The 17,330-nt window shown below is 37.9% G+C and overlaps 1 protein-coding gene across 1 annotated transcript; it reads left to right on the top strand.

Annotated features, from left to right (window-relative positions):
- The first annotated feature begins 478 nt into the window (after positions 1 to 478).
- On the top strand, positions 479 to 15,087 carry LOC126209842 (uncharacterized). Its single transcript, XM_049938972.1, has 5 exons — positions 479 to 604; positions 708 to 898; positions 9,896 to 10,009; positions 11,590 to 11,677; positions 14,864 to 15,087. Exons 1-5 carry the CDS (start codon positions 574 to 576, stop codon positions 15,085 to 15,087), a joined length of 648 nt encoding a protein of 215 aa, XP_049794929.1. The 5' UTR covers positions 479 to 573.
- Positions 15,088 to 17,330: the final 2,243 nt, after the last annotated feature.

Below are 17,330 nucleotides of genomic sequence, written 5' to 3'. Positions count from 1 at the left end.
GCAAGAAGATCTGTGGAAAAATAATTAACTATTATCTGTTTAAAAGACAATTTCATACAACACGTTACAATTACACTAAACACAGATCATTGAGTCACGTTTACACACACAGACAATAAATATACATACAATTACGCAACGTCAGGCGGAAAAGTAATTTTTGTTACAATCTTAATAACGTTATGTTTTTTTCGTGATCAGATTTTGATAAACTGAAAAATATACGGTACCCCAAGCCATTACCACGTTTCCTGCGAAAACCCCACGAAAAGTCTTCTACTAGTTTTGGAGATCAGCATCTTCAAAGACAAACAGACACGACGGATTTCCAGATTTATTATTAGCGCAGCTAAGGGCCACGGTGGTAGTTTTGACTGCGCACAATATGCGTGCCTGCACTGACGCATTCAGAGCGAAACCGCAGTTTCCTTCCCGCTCCTTGACTCGGGTCGTTTTTAACCGCTGGCCTCGCACACGTGGAAGAGTCAGTGTAGAAGAGACAGAGGATCCCGCTAGGCGCAGCTGGGATCTACGAGGAGCCCAAATCTAAGTTCAAAACGACCAACCGCCACCATGAACGGCGCGTACGGTGACAAAACGAACGGTAAGTGAGATGGACAGCGATAATACTCAAGTACCAACGGCGGAACTAAGAGCTATGATAGTGGACGCATTAAATACTGTGAACACAGTCGATAATATTCCAGCAATAGATGAAGACGTCAAGATGGAAAGCCCTGAGAAGATTTCACAGAAGCGATTGATGGACGGCAGTGACAACGAGCAGCATAGGGGCAGGTTCTACAAAATGCTACGAGTGGATGCAGAGGGGTCGAGCGGACGCCATTTTACAGTTACTCCCAGGCATCACAATGCGGCGGTAGCACATGCAGATACGGTAAGTGGCGCTCTACCAAAACTACCGTACGATTCTTTTGGTACATTACATAAATAGCGTAGTAAATGTTAGGATTACCATTACTAGTGCTGGCATCGTAAGGGAAAAAAGACATAAATGAATGTGTCAGAGAGAAACAGGGAACCCACGACATCTCTTTGTTTGTTCTACACATAATTAGAACCACACATCGGTCGGTGTTAGTCCATTGTGTATTTTATATGCTTACAACATACAAGTTGCATTTTACAAGTACTAAAAATTAGTTGATCGCGTAACTTCTGCGCTTTTATGTAACCAATGCATTTATATCTGATGCAAGGACAGTGTACATGCACAAACAGAAAAATGTTTATAATTATTCTTGTTTTTATTCAATAGAACTTTCTTCATCTTAGTCAAAGGCAATCGCTTCCTGTTATTACTGATAAGTGCGAAAGTTGTTTATGAATAACAGAAACATGTTTCATATGAGCCTGACAAAGTAGTCAAGAAACGTTTCATATGATTTTATTTTGCGTTCTTTTTCTAAATTTATCTTTTCTTTAAGGAAATTGCGTTTTCTAGAGTTGTACAGGGTGAGTCACTAACTATTGCCACCAAGAATAACTCCGAAAGTATGATAGGAGCTGAAAAGCTTGTGGGACAAAAGTTGCATCGGATAACGGGGGCCATAGTATGACGCTGGTTTTTTGCTGCTAGGTGGGGTTGCGTCAGAGATCTGAATGTCAAATTAATTTTTTTTAATGGGATACTATAGTTTGGTACTTATTTTCTGATAGTGGCTATCGAGATGAATCCAATGATGTCTAAGAGTAAGGTCATTGACGGTCAACGAAGGTCACAAAGGTGGCATCAACGTCCATTTACAGAAGGTGTTCGAAGTGATGACCATTGGTATCAATGCAGTGCTGCAATCTTCTCGTGTATTGAGTGGTATTCCTTATCACTTCGGTACTTATCGAAGCACATGCCCTGACAATTCTCTCTCGTATATCCTGAAAGAGTACATATTCGCCGAATACGGCGTATCAATCTAACGTGCCATAGACATGTAAACACCATTCGACGGTTTCGTAATACAACCGTAACAGGAACAGTAAGACTATTATCGTCATATCAAGCAAATGTGAATGATGTATGCCTTCGAAGAACAAGTCGATATGCTTCTCATTTACGGAAAATGCCAACGAAATTCAGTGAGAGCTAGAGACTTATACGCTGAAAGATATCCTCAACTTACTCACCATACGCGTCGTACATTTAAATATGTGTACGATAAACTCAGAACAACTGGATGTTTGACACATCGGAAACATATTCGGCAATGGAAAGTTACTAACGAGGAAATGGAAATTGGTAGTCTTGCAACTGTACTTCGAGATCCTTGTGTTAGTTCGCATCAAATCGCAAGGCATGAGACAGGGTAGTGTTGTCCGTGTGCTGCATCGCCATAAATATCATCCTTACCACATCAGTCTCCACCAGGAATTAACTGGTACGGATTGTAGGCGTCGCACTGAGTTCTGCCGATGGGCTCAACTTCAGATTCAGAGGGATGACACATTTATTAATTTCATTAATTTACTGACGAACCTACATTCACGAACCGTGGAATTGTTAATTTGCGTAACAAGCATTAATGGGCAACTGAAAATCCATGTTGGCTGCGGCAAGTTGCACACCAAAAACCGTGGTCGGTGAGTGTATGGTGTGGGATTCTGGAGGACAGAATTATAGGCCCCCATTCAATAGAAGGAAATCTTAATGGTAGGAAGTATACCTCATTCCTGCAAGAAACATTATGTCTGTTATTGGAAGAAATACCTTTATGAACAAGGAACAGAATGTGCTATCAAAACGATGGGTGTCCGGCAAATTTTTCGCTGATGGCTAGCAATGAGTTGCAGAGACAATTCCCAAACCGTCGGATTGGACGTGGAGGAGATGTGTCGTGGTCAGCTCGTTCGTCAGAGTTGAAGCCTCTGCAATTTTTTCTTGTGGAGATTCGTAAAAGTCATCGTTTATAAAGACGTTCCTACTACAGACGAAGATAAACGAAAGAGAATTGTCAGAGCATGTGCTTCGATTAGTGCCAAAGTGATAAGGAATACCACTCAATCTGTGATAAGAAGATTGCAGCACTGCATTGATACCAGTGGTCATCACTTCGAACACCTTCTGTAAATGGACGTTGATGCCACCTATGTGACCTTCGCTGACCTTCGTTGACCTTACTGTTACACGTCATTGGATTCATCTCGATAGCCGCTCTCAAAAAATAAGTACCAAACTATAGCATCCCATTTAAAAAAAATTGGCCTTCATATCTCTGCAGTGACCTCAACTAGCGACAAAAACCCAACGTCATATTATGGCCCCGTTCTCCCATGCAACTTCTGTCCCACAAACGTTTCGGCTCCTATCATACTTTCGGAGTTATTCTTGGTGGAAATAGTTAGTGACTCTCCCTGTATAATAAATCTGTTTGTTTGTTTTTCATCTTTACTACAACAGCCCTCTTTTTCAGGTTACAGATCAATAATTTTCGAATAAAACCTGAGTCAAACACTGACAGTTTCAATTTTGCTATGATTATTGTTTATTTTTAAAAGTTTCATAGGTTACGTAGTCCTTTATATGTACTCACTCACTTTCTGAACGGTTCACCACATCCAGATTTTAGTAAGACAATGATTGCATAGACAGACAAAGCGATCGGAAGAGGTAGCGCCTGATATGTATGCAACACACCTAACATACAGGAAATGCAGTTACAATCTTGACTTACCGAAGCTCTACTCTTGCTTATGGCAGTCTACGTTAGAGAGCAGTAGTTTTACAACTCTAATACATGGTGATTCTACGATGGTGTTAGCAACTTTCGGTATTGAAGGAGAATGGTAAGGGTATCAATTTGAGGCAAGAGACACTAATCGGGAAACGAACGGTTCGAAAGATATAAGCGATAATCGTTATAATACCTCTGTCGACTGAACACATGTACTAGTCCTGTTGTTGCCAAGATTGTAGAGTTCTGGTAGTACAGATGGGAACAAGAAAGAAAAGTCTGATAAATATAGACTTTAAAATACAGAACTTAAGAGCTATGGGCAATTGTTTTCTAGAAGATAAGTATTTAGAATTAGCGAAAATGAACAAGTGCTCATAGCACCTAAGATTTACAAATTAGAGCTCTTGTTTACTGAACTCTTTTCTTAATTTTGTCCATATTACCAAAGGGAATGAAGCAGAATGTGTCTTCTTCCGCTTTTACCGCCTCATTGGACTACTTGGTCATCTTCTTCAGTAGATTTCCTTTCCGAATTGCCCAATATCTTTTCATTAGTGCTGGCCTTTTTTATCGTTTCTCCTCTGTAAATACCCTTTTCATTGCTTATCGTTTTTGTTTATTTTTTATTTAAATCTAGTTTTTATGGTTTTCATTTTTCTTAAAAATTTCCTGTATTGTTTCGCAAATCGTCCAGGATTAATACTAACTTTCTCATATGCTCCCAGATTTTCATTACTCATTCTACCTGTTCCTTCATCTTCCAAAGTTTATCTAAATTTTTTCTTGGTAATCTGGTTTCTGATGTCGTCATAATGTGACCATACAGTGTCCGTAATGGGTTTCAGTTCACTGTACACCACTTCATTTCGCACTATCCGCCCGTCTCTAATGACCTCGTTGTCGACGGGACGTTAAACACCACTAACCTAACCCGCACTATCCGTCATTGTCTATCTTTTTGATATTCCTTAGTTATCCATGTTCTAGCTATTCTTCTCTTTGCTTTTAGGATTTTGTCGAAGCTGTTTTTCTGGATGACTTTGAATAGCGTTTCACTTCCATGTATCAACTCTGGTTGAACTACAATCTTGTAATGTTTTAATTTAGCTTTGATTAATAGACTGTATGTTGACCATGTTAATTTTTGAGCTTTCTTTTTGTTAGTTCTAGTTGCCATGCTCATTTCTCATCCAAATTGTATGATTTATTTTCTCCTAGTTTTTACTATTTCCGCATTACTATTATTTACTCTTATGGGTAATTATTATTGGTACTGCCACCTTTATCTCAGTATTTTTGAATGGTTTCTGGAGTCCTTTTCCTGTACTGTATTTTTTAGACTTGTTACTTGATTTCTCGCTTCTCAATGTTAATAGCTAGTAAAAATAAGTCATATGCAAATCCCATATAGTTTATGTGATCTTTAAGCAGAAAATTATTTAAATGAAATTAAATTTTTTATTCATTGCGTTTCCGAATCGGACTAAGAGGTATAAAATAATTTTTCCTAGCTCCATACAGATTCCTAACCCCATACATGTAATTCTGAACGTTTGTAACTTACCTGTGTAAATACTTGTAAGATTTGTAACGAAAAACAGGGATTGGTGGTGGTGGTTAGTGTTTAACGTCCCGTCGACAACGAGGTCATTAGAGACGGAGCGCAAGCTCGGGTTAGGGAAGGATTGGGAAGGAAATCGGCCGTGCCCTTTCAAAGGAACCATCCCGGCATTTGCCTGAAACGATTTAGGGATATCACGGAAAACCTAAATCAGGATGGCCGGAGACGGGATTGAACCGTCGTCCTCCCGAATGCGAGTCCAGTGTGCTAACCACTGCGCCACCTCGCTCGGTAAACATGGATTGTATGCAGCAGACAATATTTAGGAGATGAACTGTTCATGCATCAGCTATATACTCCATGCGCTTCGCGCTCTTTATTATGGATCTTACAAGTACTTTTATTTTTTGGGGTCATCATACTTCTGGTTTCATGCTGCCTGCCACAAATTGCTGTGCTGTGCCAATCTTTTCATCTCAGATTGTCACTTGCAACCTACGTCTTCGATTATTTGCCAGACATATTCCAATTTCTGTCTCCCTCTACAGTTTTTACCATCTACAGCTTCCTCTGGTTCCATGGAAGTTATTTCATGATATTTTAACAGATGTACTATCACCCTGTCCCTTCGTCTTTTCAGTGTCTTCCATATATTCCTTGCCTTAGCGACTCTGCAGAGAACCTCCTCATTCGTTACCTCTGTGACCAACTCTGCGTGGTCTATCCATCGTCTACACACGTAACTTTTAACATTAGCCTGTAGCACCATATCTCAAATTCTTCGATTCTCTTCTGTTCAGATTTTCCCATAGTCCGTATCTCACTACCATACAACGCTGTGCTCCAAAAGTACTTTTTCAGAAATTTCTGTGTTTGATACTTGTAGACTTCTCTTGGAAAAGGACGTCCTTTTTGCCAGTGCCAGTCTGCTTTTTATATCTTCCACGCTCCATCCGTCGTGTGTTATTTTGGTGCCTAGCTGGCAGAAATCGTCGACTTCATCTATTTCGTGATCAGCTGTTATGATATTAAGTTCCTCTCTGTTCACATTTCTGTTACGTCTCATTACGTTCGTCTTTCTTCGATTTACTATAAATTGGTATTCTGTACTCATAAGACTATTCATTCCATTCAGCAGATCATGTAATCATTCTTCACTTTCACTGAGAATAACAACGTAAATCTCATCATTGATATCCTTTCACCCTGAATTTTGATTCCACTCTTGAAACTTTTTTCTATTTCCATCATTGCTTCTTCCATATATAGACTGAACAGAAGGGGTGAAAGGTTACATCACTGTCTTACACCTTTTTTAATTGGAGCACTTCGTTCTTGCTCTTTTAATCTTATTGTTCCCTCTTTGTTCTTGCACATATTGTATATGATCCTTCTTTCCCTGTAGTTTACTCCTATATTTCTTAAAATTTCGAGCATCTTGTACCATTTTACATAGTCGAACGCTATTTACAGATCGATAAATCCTACGAACGTGTCTTGGTTTTTCTTCAGTCTTGCTTCCATTATCAACTGCAACCTCAGAACTGCCTCTCTTGGCCTTTACCTTTTCTGAAGCCACCTAATAGATTCTCAGATTCTTTTCCATTCCTCTGTGTGTTATCCTTCTCAGCGACTTGGATGCATGAGCTGTTAAGCTGACTGTGCGATAATTCTTGCACTTGTCTGTTCTTGCTATCATCGGAATTGTGTGGATGACGTTTTTTCGAAAGTCTGTTGGTATATCCCCAGTCTCAAAAATTCTATATCTGAACATGAAGAGTCGTTTCGTTACCACTTGCTCCAATGATTTAGGAAATTATTATGGAATTTTATCTTTTCTTCTGTCTCATTCAATCTTAAGTAATCGAAAGCTCTTTTAAATTCTGACTGTAATACTGCATCCCCTCTCTATTTCCTATCGATTCCTGTATCTTGTTGAATCATGTCATGAGACAAGTCTCGTCCTCATAGAGACTTTCCACCTGGTTCTCTCTCCCCTCAGAATTAAGCAATGCTATTGACATCGCACTTTTTCTTCTCTGGCTATTGTTTTTAATTTCAGCAAAGATTGTTTTGAATTTTCTGGTTGCTGAGTCAGTCCTTCAGATAGTTATTTCTTTTTCGATTTGTTCATATTTTTCATGTAGAGCTTATGCCTTAGTTTTCCCGCACTTCCCGTTTATTTCGTTCCTAAGTAACTTGTATTTCCGGTTTCCTGAATTTCTCTGAATATTATTGTACTTCCTTCTTTTGTCGATCAACTGAAGTTTTTCTTCTGTTACTCATGGTATCTTTGCAGTTACCTTCTTTGCACATATGTCTTTTTTTTCAACTTCTGTGACTGCCCTTTTTAGAGTTGTCCATTCGTCTTCAAGTGAACTACGTAATGAGCTATTTGGTATCGAAGTATCTACTGCTTCAGCGTATCTCATCATTCTGTAGCACTTCCATGTCCCACCTTTTGTGCACGATGTTTCCTTCTCGCTAGACTCTTAAACCTCAGTCTGCACTTGATCGTTACCAAATTGTTATCTAAACGTATCTGCTCTTGGGTACACCTTACAGTCCAGTTTCTGATTTCGGAATCTTTGTCTGACCATGATGTAATCTAACTGGAAATCATATTGCAGTAAATTCTGCCATGGTAGAGGCTATGGCAGCAGAGCTGCCACTAAAGATTAGATAACAGGAAATTTCTGTTAGTTTTTTCTGTGGCCTTTAGTCCAAAGACTAGTTTGATGCTACTCTCGACACTAGATTATCCTGTGCGAATCTCGTCATCTCTGTGTAATTACTGCAGCCTACATCCGTTTGAAGCTTCTTACTCTATTCTACCTTTTGTCTCCCTATGCAGTTTTTACTCTCTCCCCTCCATTACCAAACTGACGATTTCGTGATGCCTCAGAATGTTTACTATTTTCCAACGCCTCATTTTAGACCAGTTGTAATATATACTCCTTTTTCTCCAATCTCATTCACTATTTCTTCATTTTTTATCTAGTGTAACCATTTCCAGCAATCTCCTGTAGGATCATATTTCGAACTCTTCTACTCTCTTTTTGTGTGATGTGCTTATTATCCAAGTTCAACTCCTGTCAGTGAAAGAATACACTCTAGACGAATATTTTTTACAATTACATTCATACAGTACTAGATTTTAATAAATTTTAATTTTTACATATTTTTTCTTGCTATTGGCACTTTGGTTATCATCGATTATTTTGCTGCCCAATTAGCAAGAGCTCATCTATTACTTTTAGTGCCCCATTTCCTAATCCGAATCCATTCCAGTATCTTTGTTTTACTTATTTTGATAGTCATTTTATAACTTCTTCACAACCCACTATCCATTGCATTCAACTACCTCCCAAGTGTCATCCCGTCTGTGACAGAGAAATAGTAAACAAACATTTTGGGTCCAGAAGTGCATGAGATGCAAAAAATATTACTGTGTATCTAGTGCTCTGACATACTAATGGTTCATTCGTCATCCTACAGTAATGCAGTAATAAATGGAGCTGACATAACAGGAGTGTATATCAGAGTGAAGTTATGCCTGTGGCCAGGATGAAAATTGCTTGTGATGACAATTTTCAAATGCCAAAATATATTTATAAGCAGGTCACCATTTACCAGTATCTGAATAAATAGCCAATACTGACGGGCAGGTTCTTGTGAGAATAGGGTATGACCCATGCCCAGATCGGAAAAACAATCTGGGTTAATGAACATAGATGTGGAACACTGGCTATAGTGAGTGGCTCTAGGCTTTTTTTCTCGCTTGTTTAGTAAGTGGTGAGCTGGTCACCAATATAAGCCTCAGAAAATATGATACATTAACAGTTTACATACGGTAACATACACAACAAAATTTCTACAATTCACATATAGATGGCATGCAGGATCTCCCCTCTCTCATCTTAACTGACAACTTTGACAACAGGCCTGGCATGTGGTAACAAAGTTACAATGAAATGAGATAATATGCCAAATCATAAAATCAGTATTGTCTCTACAATTGTATGAACACTATGAAAGAGAGAGAGCGAACGATACTTTCTTATTAAAAGTGAATCTGTAAGTTTCTCCACTTTTAGAAAACACTGAGCTACTTTAAACCTGTGTATTCATTTGCCAAACGGTAGACAAATTTACCATTGTTAAAACAACCCACTGTGACCCTCCCAAAACTTTCAGCAATGTTATGACTACTTTACCGAGAAATTTTTTTCACTAACCCAAGGTCCATATTCTGTAGTCATATTATCAGTAAATTTGTCAGTGAACAAACGATCTGTCAGGCATTGTATTTCAATGGGAAGATTAACAAGCTGTGTACTGTACTCGTTTCTGTTTCAAAGATAACTAGATCGAGGTGCAGGTAGTTCTTGTTTCTATTGTTCTGCCTACATGAAAGTGTCAGAGTACTTGCATTCACACATGTTGCAACTCTCATCTAGAGAAATTCAAGTAATAGATCGATAATAATACGGAAGTTACATGATCAGTCATCTAGCTGAAGGTACTGAGCATATGGACTGGAATCAATGTTGCCAATCAAGTCTCATAACTGTTTGGCCATTAGTTTCTTAATATGCTTCAAACTTCCATATGTAATGTGACCATCGTCCCATTGTTACAGAGCATCGTCCCAGTTATAAAACCAAACACTGTTGCTGAGATGGCTCTTATGCACCGATGTTGCTGTGGGTGCACACTCAGAATGGGCACGACTATCATTGCCATCTTGTTTGTGGTGAGTACACAAGGAAAAAATGACAGTAATTAAGGTATTGCAGCTTCCTTGCAATGACTTCACCTGGGTGCTGTACCTCAATAATGTATGTACTCTAGTTCCACCTAATATTCTCTGGTTTTCAAGCCATCAGTCTTTCCACTGGTTTCATGCTGTTCCATCTTTTCCTATCTTGTACTAACCTTTTCATCCCTACGTAGTTACTACACCTAACCTACTCTATGAGCTATTTTGCATGGTATATCCATTGTTTACATACCTACTATTTATCCCTCTGCTGCTCCCGTCACCGTGTTAACTATAACTGGATGCTTTAGCAAGTGTTAGGTTCTTCTGTTTAGTTTTTCTGTAGAATTTTTTACTCACCCTATTCTTAAACATGTTTCTCAACCTATTCTTTTTTGTACCTGTTTATTTTGAACTTTGTGTGCCAGCCAAATTTGTGACAAGCATGGATAGCTTTCTATTTCAGAAGCTTGTAGTATCCCATTCTTGTTCTTCTTAATTGATAATGGTCCAAATTTTACCTCTATGTGATTCCATATTCAAGATATCCACTTCAAGGAAAATGTTTCTGGTTCCAGATCTGATTCTTTTATTCCAGATATAAACTCCTGGGAAATATTTTTAGTTCCATACAAGTTTCTTTTATTGAAGTAAGCTCAGCTTACTTCATTCAGCTAGTCTAGGAGAAGTCTGTCCCTTCTTCCACCACTCTGTCATCCACTATTTGGTGTTAAGAAAGTCTCTATTCTGCATTGTACTCAATACCTATACCTGTGCTTTGCTTGGCCATTTATTTCTTAATTCGCTTCAAAATATAAGAACTAAATCGAGTTCTGTGATTTTATAATGCGACCAACTACATTGTAGAAACATTCATGATGAAGGGAAAGAGCGATCTAGGGAATGTTGACTTTAATTCTCTTTAAGACTTCTGCAGATCTACAGCACAATGTCAACAGTCTCATCAGATGGCAGTGTACATATGAAGTCTCGACCTGCTGGAGAGTCACATTTAGTGTGATTGTTTCTGAATATGATGGTCTGAGACCAGCTGGAAAATATTTCTGGTTTGACACAATAGTGTTTCTTAGTAAGTTATATAAGGAATTCCAGAATGAAATTTTCACTGTTAAGTGCTGTGTGCGCTGATATGAAAGTTCCTGGCAGATTAAAACCGTGTGCCTGATCGACATTCGAACTCGGAACCTATTGCCCTTTGCAGGCAAGTGCTCTGTGATTAAAGAGTTACATACTTCAGCTCGTACTCATTTCTGAGTGCTACAGTTTGTCACATACAAGAAGCCTGGAAATCATATTATTGGCCAGTTACTTGTCTCCTCCTTAATTTGTTTTACTGCAGAAACCCATAGGCAAAGTGCTGAATGTCTGAGGTGTGTGCATATCCACATATACGTTCACAAAGCATCTTAACTTTTCTGCATGAGACTTTGAAGATATTAAACAACAAGATCGTTATTACTAAGAAGCCAGACTCTGTATTTTAATAAAATATATCAATATATCAAACATAACCTGGAACCAATTGAATACAAAAGAATATTTTTACATTGCAGAGTTTAAGCTTTGTGCAGATAGGAACATCAGTGTACTATTTGCTCATCTATCAGGACATCGATGACGGCGTGAATAGAGGAGAGTTGGGTGAGTATCTGCATTTAACACATTTTTGTTGTGGACAAAACTTTTATTCTAAAACAAATGAAAATATACTCAATGTGTTTCTTATCTAATAACCTAACTATATCGAGTATATAAAACTTAAATCTAACTAAAAATTACTTGTTCTAGCAATTGAAAAAATGACAGTTGTGCAGTCGTAATGATCTTGTCAGGTAAGGCTACAGAGGGTGTGGTTAAGACTGCACAACTTTTAAATTTTAACAGTGATCACAAACATAACGTTCTGAGTCTGCATAATCAGGGCACATCTCATGGCGCCTTCGCTGACAGTGTCCACACTACACCCCATTATCTGTAAAGCTCTCATTGCAACTGGCAGAAAAGGTTGCTTCTTACTCTTTTCTTTCTTTCTTCATGTCGTAGACGTTGTTTTATTTTCATTTGCTAGATTTTGAGCTCTTTTTGTCTCCTATTTCATGCTTTATTTTCATAAACTTGGCTTTAAGCTTCTTATTTCCTCTTTCTTTTCTGCCTTTTTTCGTTTCTCATAGTTCGTTTTTGATTTTTTCTCTTCCAGAATAATTTAAATGGAGAACTTGATAGTATTTCAGATTCTTTGCAACTGAATTATCTTTTTCAACTCTGAACTTCGGCAAGGGATGAATATCAAGAAACAGAGAGATTCGTTTTTGTTGTTGTCTTTAATCTCAGAAGACACACCTGAACAAACATATTTCACTTTCTGAATTTGGATCGATTTAAGTGTTTGCTGGTATCATTTCCGGATATACCTTGTTCTCTTTATTTGCTTACTTATTTATTACTTATTTAACTTGACCAAGTGAGGGCCCTCAGGGTCTTTCTTTCATCTAACCAGGAACAACAGATACAAAAACATAACATTCATTATAATAATAATTTGCATTAATAATAATAATAAATGGCAATAATAATAATAATAAAATTAAGAACAAGAATAAAGGGCATTACGAATGATGTAGATTAGTTTAGCACATTTGAAGCTGTGTTTAGTATTATCAGAAATGGAAGGGACAAAGAAAGATGAGAACATTGAAATGAAAGTGGTAATGGCCGTTAAGAAAGAACAAAATTGTCAACTAGGGGGAGAGCAGAATGGTGCGGGAGTGTTGCCGATAGTGAGCTGCAGACAAGTTTATGAAGGAGATGCTTACTATGATACGTAGACCTTAAGCTCCCTTGTCCGAAAGGAATTAAATATTTTTGATATTTTAAGGAAGATTTTCTCAAAGAAGTGTTCCTGAAACAGAAAATGATTTAGAGAACGTGGCAGTCTTACACAGTGGTACAGTAACGACTTCGCTGAGAACGAACATTTCTTCTGCGCTGCTCATGTAGTCGTATGAGAGTTGAAGATAAGGAAGAGAGAGAAAGCGCAATGATTGAGAAGACGATAGAGCAAACATAGGTTAAGATAATCTCTAACTTATTGGCAGTTAGCGGTAATAATTGTTCATAGGCAGGAGTGATGTGGTCAAAATAGAGGACGTCACGTATTTATAGTACACAAACATTCATTTGCAGTACGAGCTAGGATGAGTTCTCTATGCAGTTGCTTGTAGTATATGGTCACTGTAATCAAATATGGGCGATATTAATGTCTCCATGAGTTTTTTTTAAGCTCGAGAGGAAATACTTTTTTAAGTTTCTGTACTGAATAAAGTGACACTGATATCTTTTTATAAATTGCAGTTGTGTGTTCTGCCGAGTCTAAGTGATGGTCCACAATTATCCCCAAGTCCTTTGCACTAGAAGAAAATATTATTTCTGTGCCGTTTAGGATTAAGGTTGGAACAGGTTCTCTAAACTGAGATAGTACTAGCAACCAGGTTCGTTAGTATAGTGGAATATATTATGATGCACTATTTGCAGGTTGCCTATCTAACGGATTTCAGGGGCAACAGCAAATTGATTTGCAATATTTAGCGTAATTATGTATTGAATTTAAAAAATTAAAATGCTATCAAAATCCACTCACTAAGAGGTATAATCTGTTGTTAAAAGCTTAACAAAATGGTTCAAATGGCTCTGAGCACTATGGGACGCAACTGCTGAGGTCATTAGTCCCCTAGAACTTAGAACTAGTTAAACCTAACTAACCTAAGGACATCACAAACATCCATGCCCGAGGCAGGATTCGAACCTGCGACCGTAGCGGTCTTGCGGTTCCAGACTGCAGCGCCTTTAACTGCACGGCCACTTCGGCCGGCTTAAAAGCTTAACACAATAAGACAAGTACCACAGTTAGAAATTGTGTTTATCTAGAGGCAACGTAAAATACCCTGATTTCATTTATCCAGTATTTGAGAATGACATACTTAGCGGCTTTCAACAAACTTCACACATATTTTCAAACTTTACAAAATATTTTCTTTCTTATACCCCCACAAAATGATGAAAGCAAAAAATGTTTATGATTTACTACATAAAATTCAGCACCAGATATGACGCTTTATTCAATTATTTCTTTTCTATTAACTCTATTCACAGTATGCTTTGCAGCCTGTGCATACATATCACTGAATGTAACTGCAATATCATATCAGAGACGACACAAAATTCCGCAGATACGACATAATAAACATTGAAATGTGTGAAAAATTTGCTTTTGTTAAAATGGAGAGTAGATTGCTCTGATTATAGTAACACAATCTTTCATAAGGAAAGCACTCAGCAACTTCCAACAAATCTTAAGCATAATTTCAAACCTTGTCTAAACATTTTCTCGCTTACATGCTTAAAATAAAATATTTAACGCACTAACTCATCTGCAAGTTGATCAGAAGTTTCAAGCTGTTTTATATATGAGAATTCGACTCTTAACCCTCGCACCGCAGACTCTAGTCCTAGGGACCCAAGCGTAATTTTTGTTGTGTATTACAGAGTATGTTGGCAATAGTTTATTGAAACTTAGTGTGTATTAGGCTGGTAACACTGCCTACACGTATGCGATATAAGTCAAACATTTGCATTGTTGTTGCGGTAGTGACAAGCTATAAAGTTTGTTGAACGTCCGTGGGGTCTTGATTACCCAAGTGTGCTTTCTGTGTAACTCATTTATGTAGGTTGAAAATAATAACCTGGTAAGTATACAATACTGAAATATGTATTGTGTGTGACTTATAACTATTTCCGCTCAGTGTAGCCCTATATTATTTTATTTATCAGCGACAATGGGCAAACAACTCTTAACAGTTGAAGATATAAACGCGTATAATGCACTTATGGACTTGTTGGAGCAGGAAGAAGATACATTTGGAGGCCTAGATTCTGATGAAGATCGTAATTTTTTCGAAATACAGGAACCATCAAGTACGGAAGAGAGTGTAGAAGACGATGATCTTACTCATGGTAGTTCTTCCAACGCCAACATCCTTCTAGAATGGCTATAAGTGGTCTTCAACTACACCATCTAAGAGAGGAAGAACTAAATCCAGAAATTTAGTTCCTCCCCTCCCAGGACCAAAGGGTCAAACAAGGTCCACTTCTAGTCCAATTGATGCATGGCAGTTATTAGTGACAGATGAAATGCTGTACATGTTTGTCACTTACACGAACGACAAAATTACTCGCAACTGTTCTTCAATCGGAAACGCGGAAAGTTACCATAAGACTACAAATATCGTAGAGCTGCCATTGGACTCTTGCATTTCTGCAACGTAAAGAAGGCTGCTCACAAAAATTTAGATTTTTGGTCCGCTAAATTTGTAGTTCTCCTGTTTCGCGGTACAATGTCACAAAGTCGATTTCAGTTTTTGAGTTGTCTAAAATTTGATGACTAAGAAGCAACCCGATTGCAAAGGAAACAAGAAGACAAATTTTCACTCATTCAGTACATCTGGACTATATTTATTGATAACTGCAAGTCCCTATACACCCCTTTCGATTACTGCACAACAGACTAGCATCTAATGGGCTTCCATGGCAGATGCCCATTCAGAACATACATGCCTTCAAAACCGGACAAATATGGAATTAAGATTTTGATGTTTAATGATTGCAAGACGTAGGACATGCTAGACGCAATTCCATACATTGGCAAGGTGGTAACAGAAAGAAACGAATCCGTCCCACTTATTGTCAGAACCTGTTCATGGTGCTAATGGTAGGCAGCAAGAGTACAACTTTATTCTTCTTTCGGACATATGACAGTAGCGTCTTATTCACATCAAAGGCAAACTTTGTTTTTGCGATATTCTGAGAACGTGAAAATGATTGTGGTATTTCAGGTTTATTTTTTCTTACAGTTCCCAACATTGTCAAACCAAAGTTTTCAATTATTGTCTGATAAAGAGGAACTGACGAAAACCAGTTGTCAACGGACAGGATTGTAAAAGGGCTGTCTGTGAAGAACATAAAGCCCTAATTTGTACTGAGTGTGCTCACTGACAATACAAATGGTGACTCGATTCTGATATACATTAGTTTCATTTTTCTTGTGTGTTTTTGCGCAAATATGATATAATAGTAATTTTGTAAACACCCTATCCCAAAATATCGGGCAAAATTCAAATACGCCACTATTTTATATTACATTATATTACTTTATACATTCTAGCTCAGACTCATGTTGATTTTATACATTAATAAAGTATATATATAAAAATTCATTTTCAGTATAGTGTTGAAGTGTAACTTATACCAAATTTTTTAAATACCGTATATTACTCGTTGTAATAACTAAATAAAGTCAAGTAAGACATTGTGTTGCATTATACACGTTCAGATGTGGGAAAGTTAAACATAAAGAAATACAAAATATTATTTATTAATAATACTATGTACATTTTATATATAACATGTGTTACTTATTGTTGTAATAATAAAAAAATCACTACAGTTATTTAATATGCTCGATAGACATAAGACAGTCCAATGTATATATTAATGAGCTTCGAAAACATCATATATGATAACACTGTATTGGGGTCCAGTGGACCCCAGTGTGAGGCGTAACGTAATTCAGATCAACTGTGCGGGGCGAGCGTTAAAGAATCATGATTTTACTGGCACAGTTTAAACCGAAAGTCTTCAGCATTTCAGTAGAACGAGCGGATACTGCGAGATGTGTAAGATAATTAATGACTCTGATTTTTTTATCTACCAAAGCTTTTTATTTTTTTGAAACAACAATATTGTGAAACTACTGGGAACAATTTTGCCTCCTTCGAATAAGTTCCCTTCGACAACTATAAACCGGTGGAGTCATTGTTGCCACACTTGGTAGCAGCGTTTCAACTGGTAGGGCCTTTAACATGTCAGTTACATTCTTTTAAATGTTCTCCAGAGTTCCAAAATGACGTTGTTTTAAGACATTTGCCGACCAGTGTGACCGAGCGGTTCTAAGCGCTTCAGTCTGGAACCGCGCGACCGCTACGGTCGCAGGTTCGAATCCTGCCTCGGGGCCGGCCGGAGTGGTCGAACGGTTCTAGGCGCTACAGTCTGGAGCCGCGCGACCGCTACGGTCGCAGGTTCGAATCCTGCCTCGGGCATGGATGTGTGTGATGTCTTTAGGTTAGTTAGGTTTAAGTAGTTCTAAGTTCTAGGGAACTGATGACCTCAGATGTTAAGTCCCATAGTGCTCAGAGCCATTTGAACCATTTGAATTTGCTTTTAAGACATTTCTCAATTTCTG

The sequence above is a fragment of the Schistocerca nitens genome, chromosome 10 (genome assembly GCF_023898315.1).
Source record: "Schistocerca nitens isolate TAMUIC-IGC-003100 chromosome 10, iqSchNite1.1, whole genome shotgun sequence".
Classification (NCBI taxonomy): Eukaryota; Metazoa; Arthropoda; class Insecta; order Orthoptera; family Acrididae; genus Schistocerca; species Schistocerca nitens.
Note: the sequence above shows the minus strand (reverse complement) of the source record. Positions and strands in the feature narration are given on the sequence as shown.

Bases quoted from the DNA above. Each gene is read 5' to 3' on its own strand.
- LOC126209842 (XM_049938972.1), top strand. From the start codon at position 574: ATGAACGGCGCGTACGGTGACAAAACGAACG. The intron at 605-707 runs GTAAGTGAGATG...ATAATATTCCAG, and splicing joins GTACGGTGACAAAACGAACG to CAATAGATGAAGACGTCAAG. The intron at 899-9,895 runs GTAAGTGGCGCT...CCATTGTTACAG, and splicing joins CGGTAGCACATGCAGATACG to AGCATCGTCCCAGTTATAAA.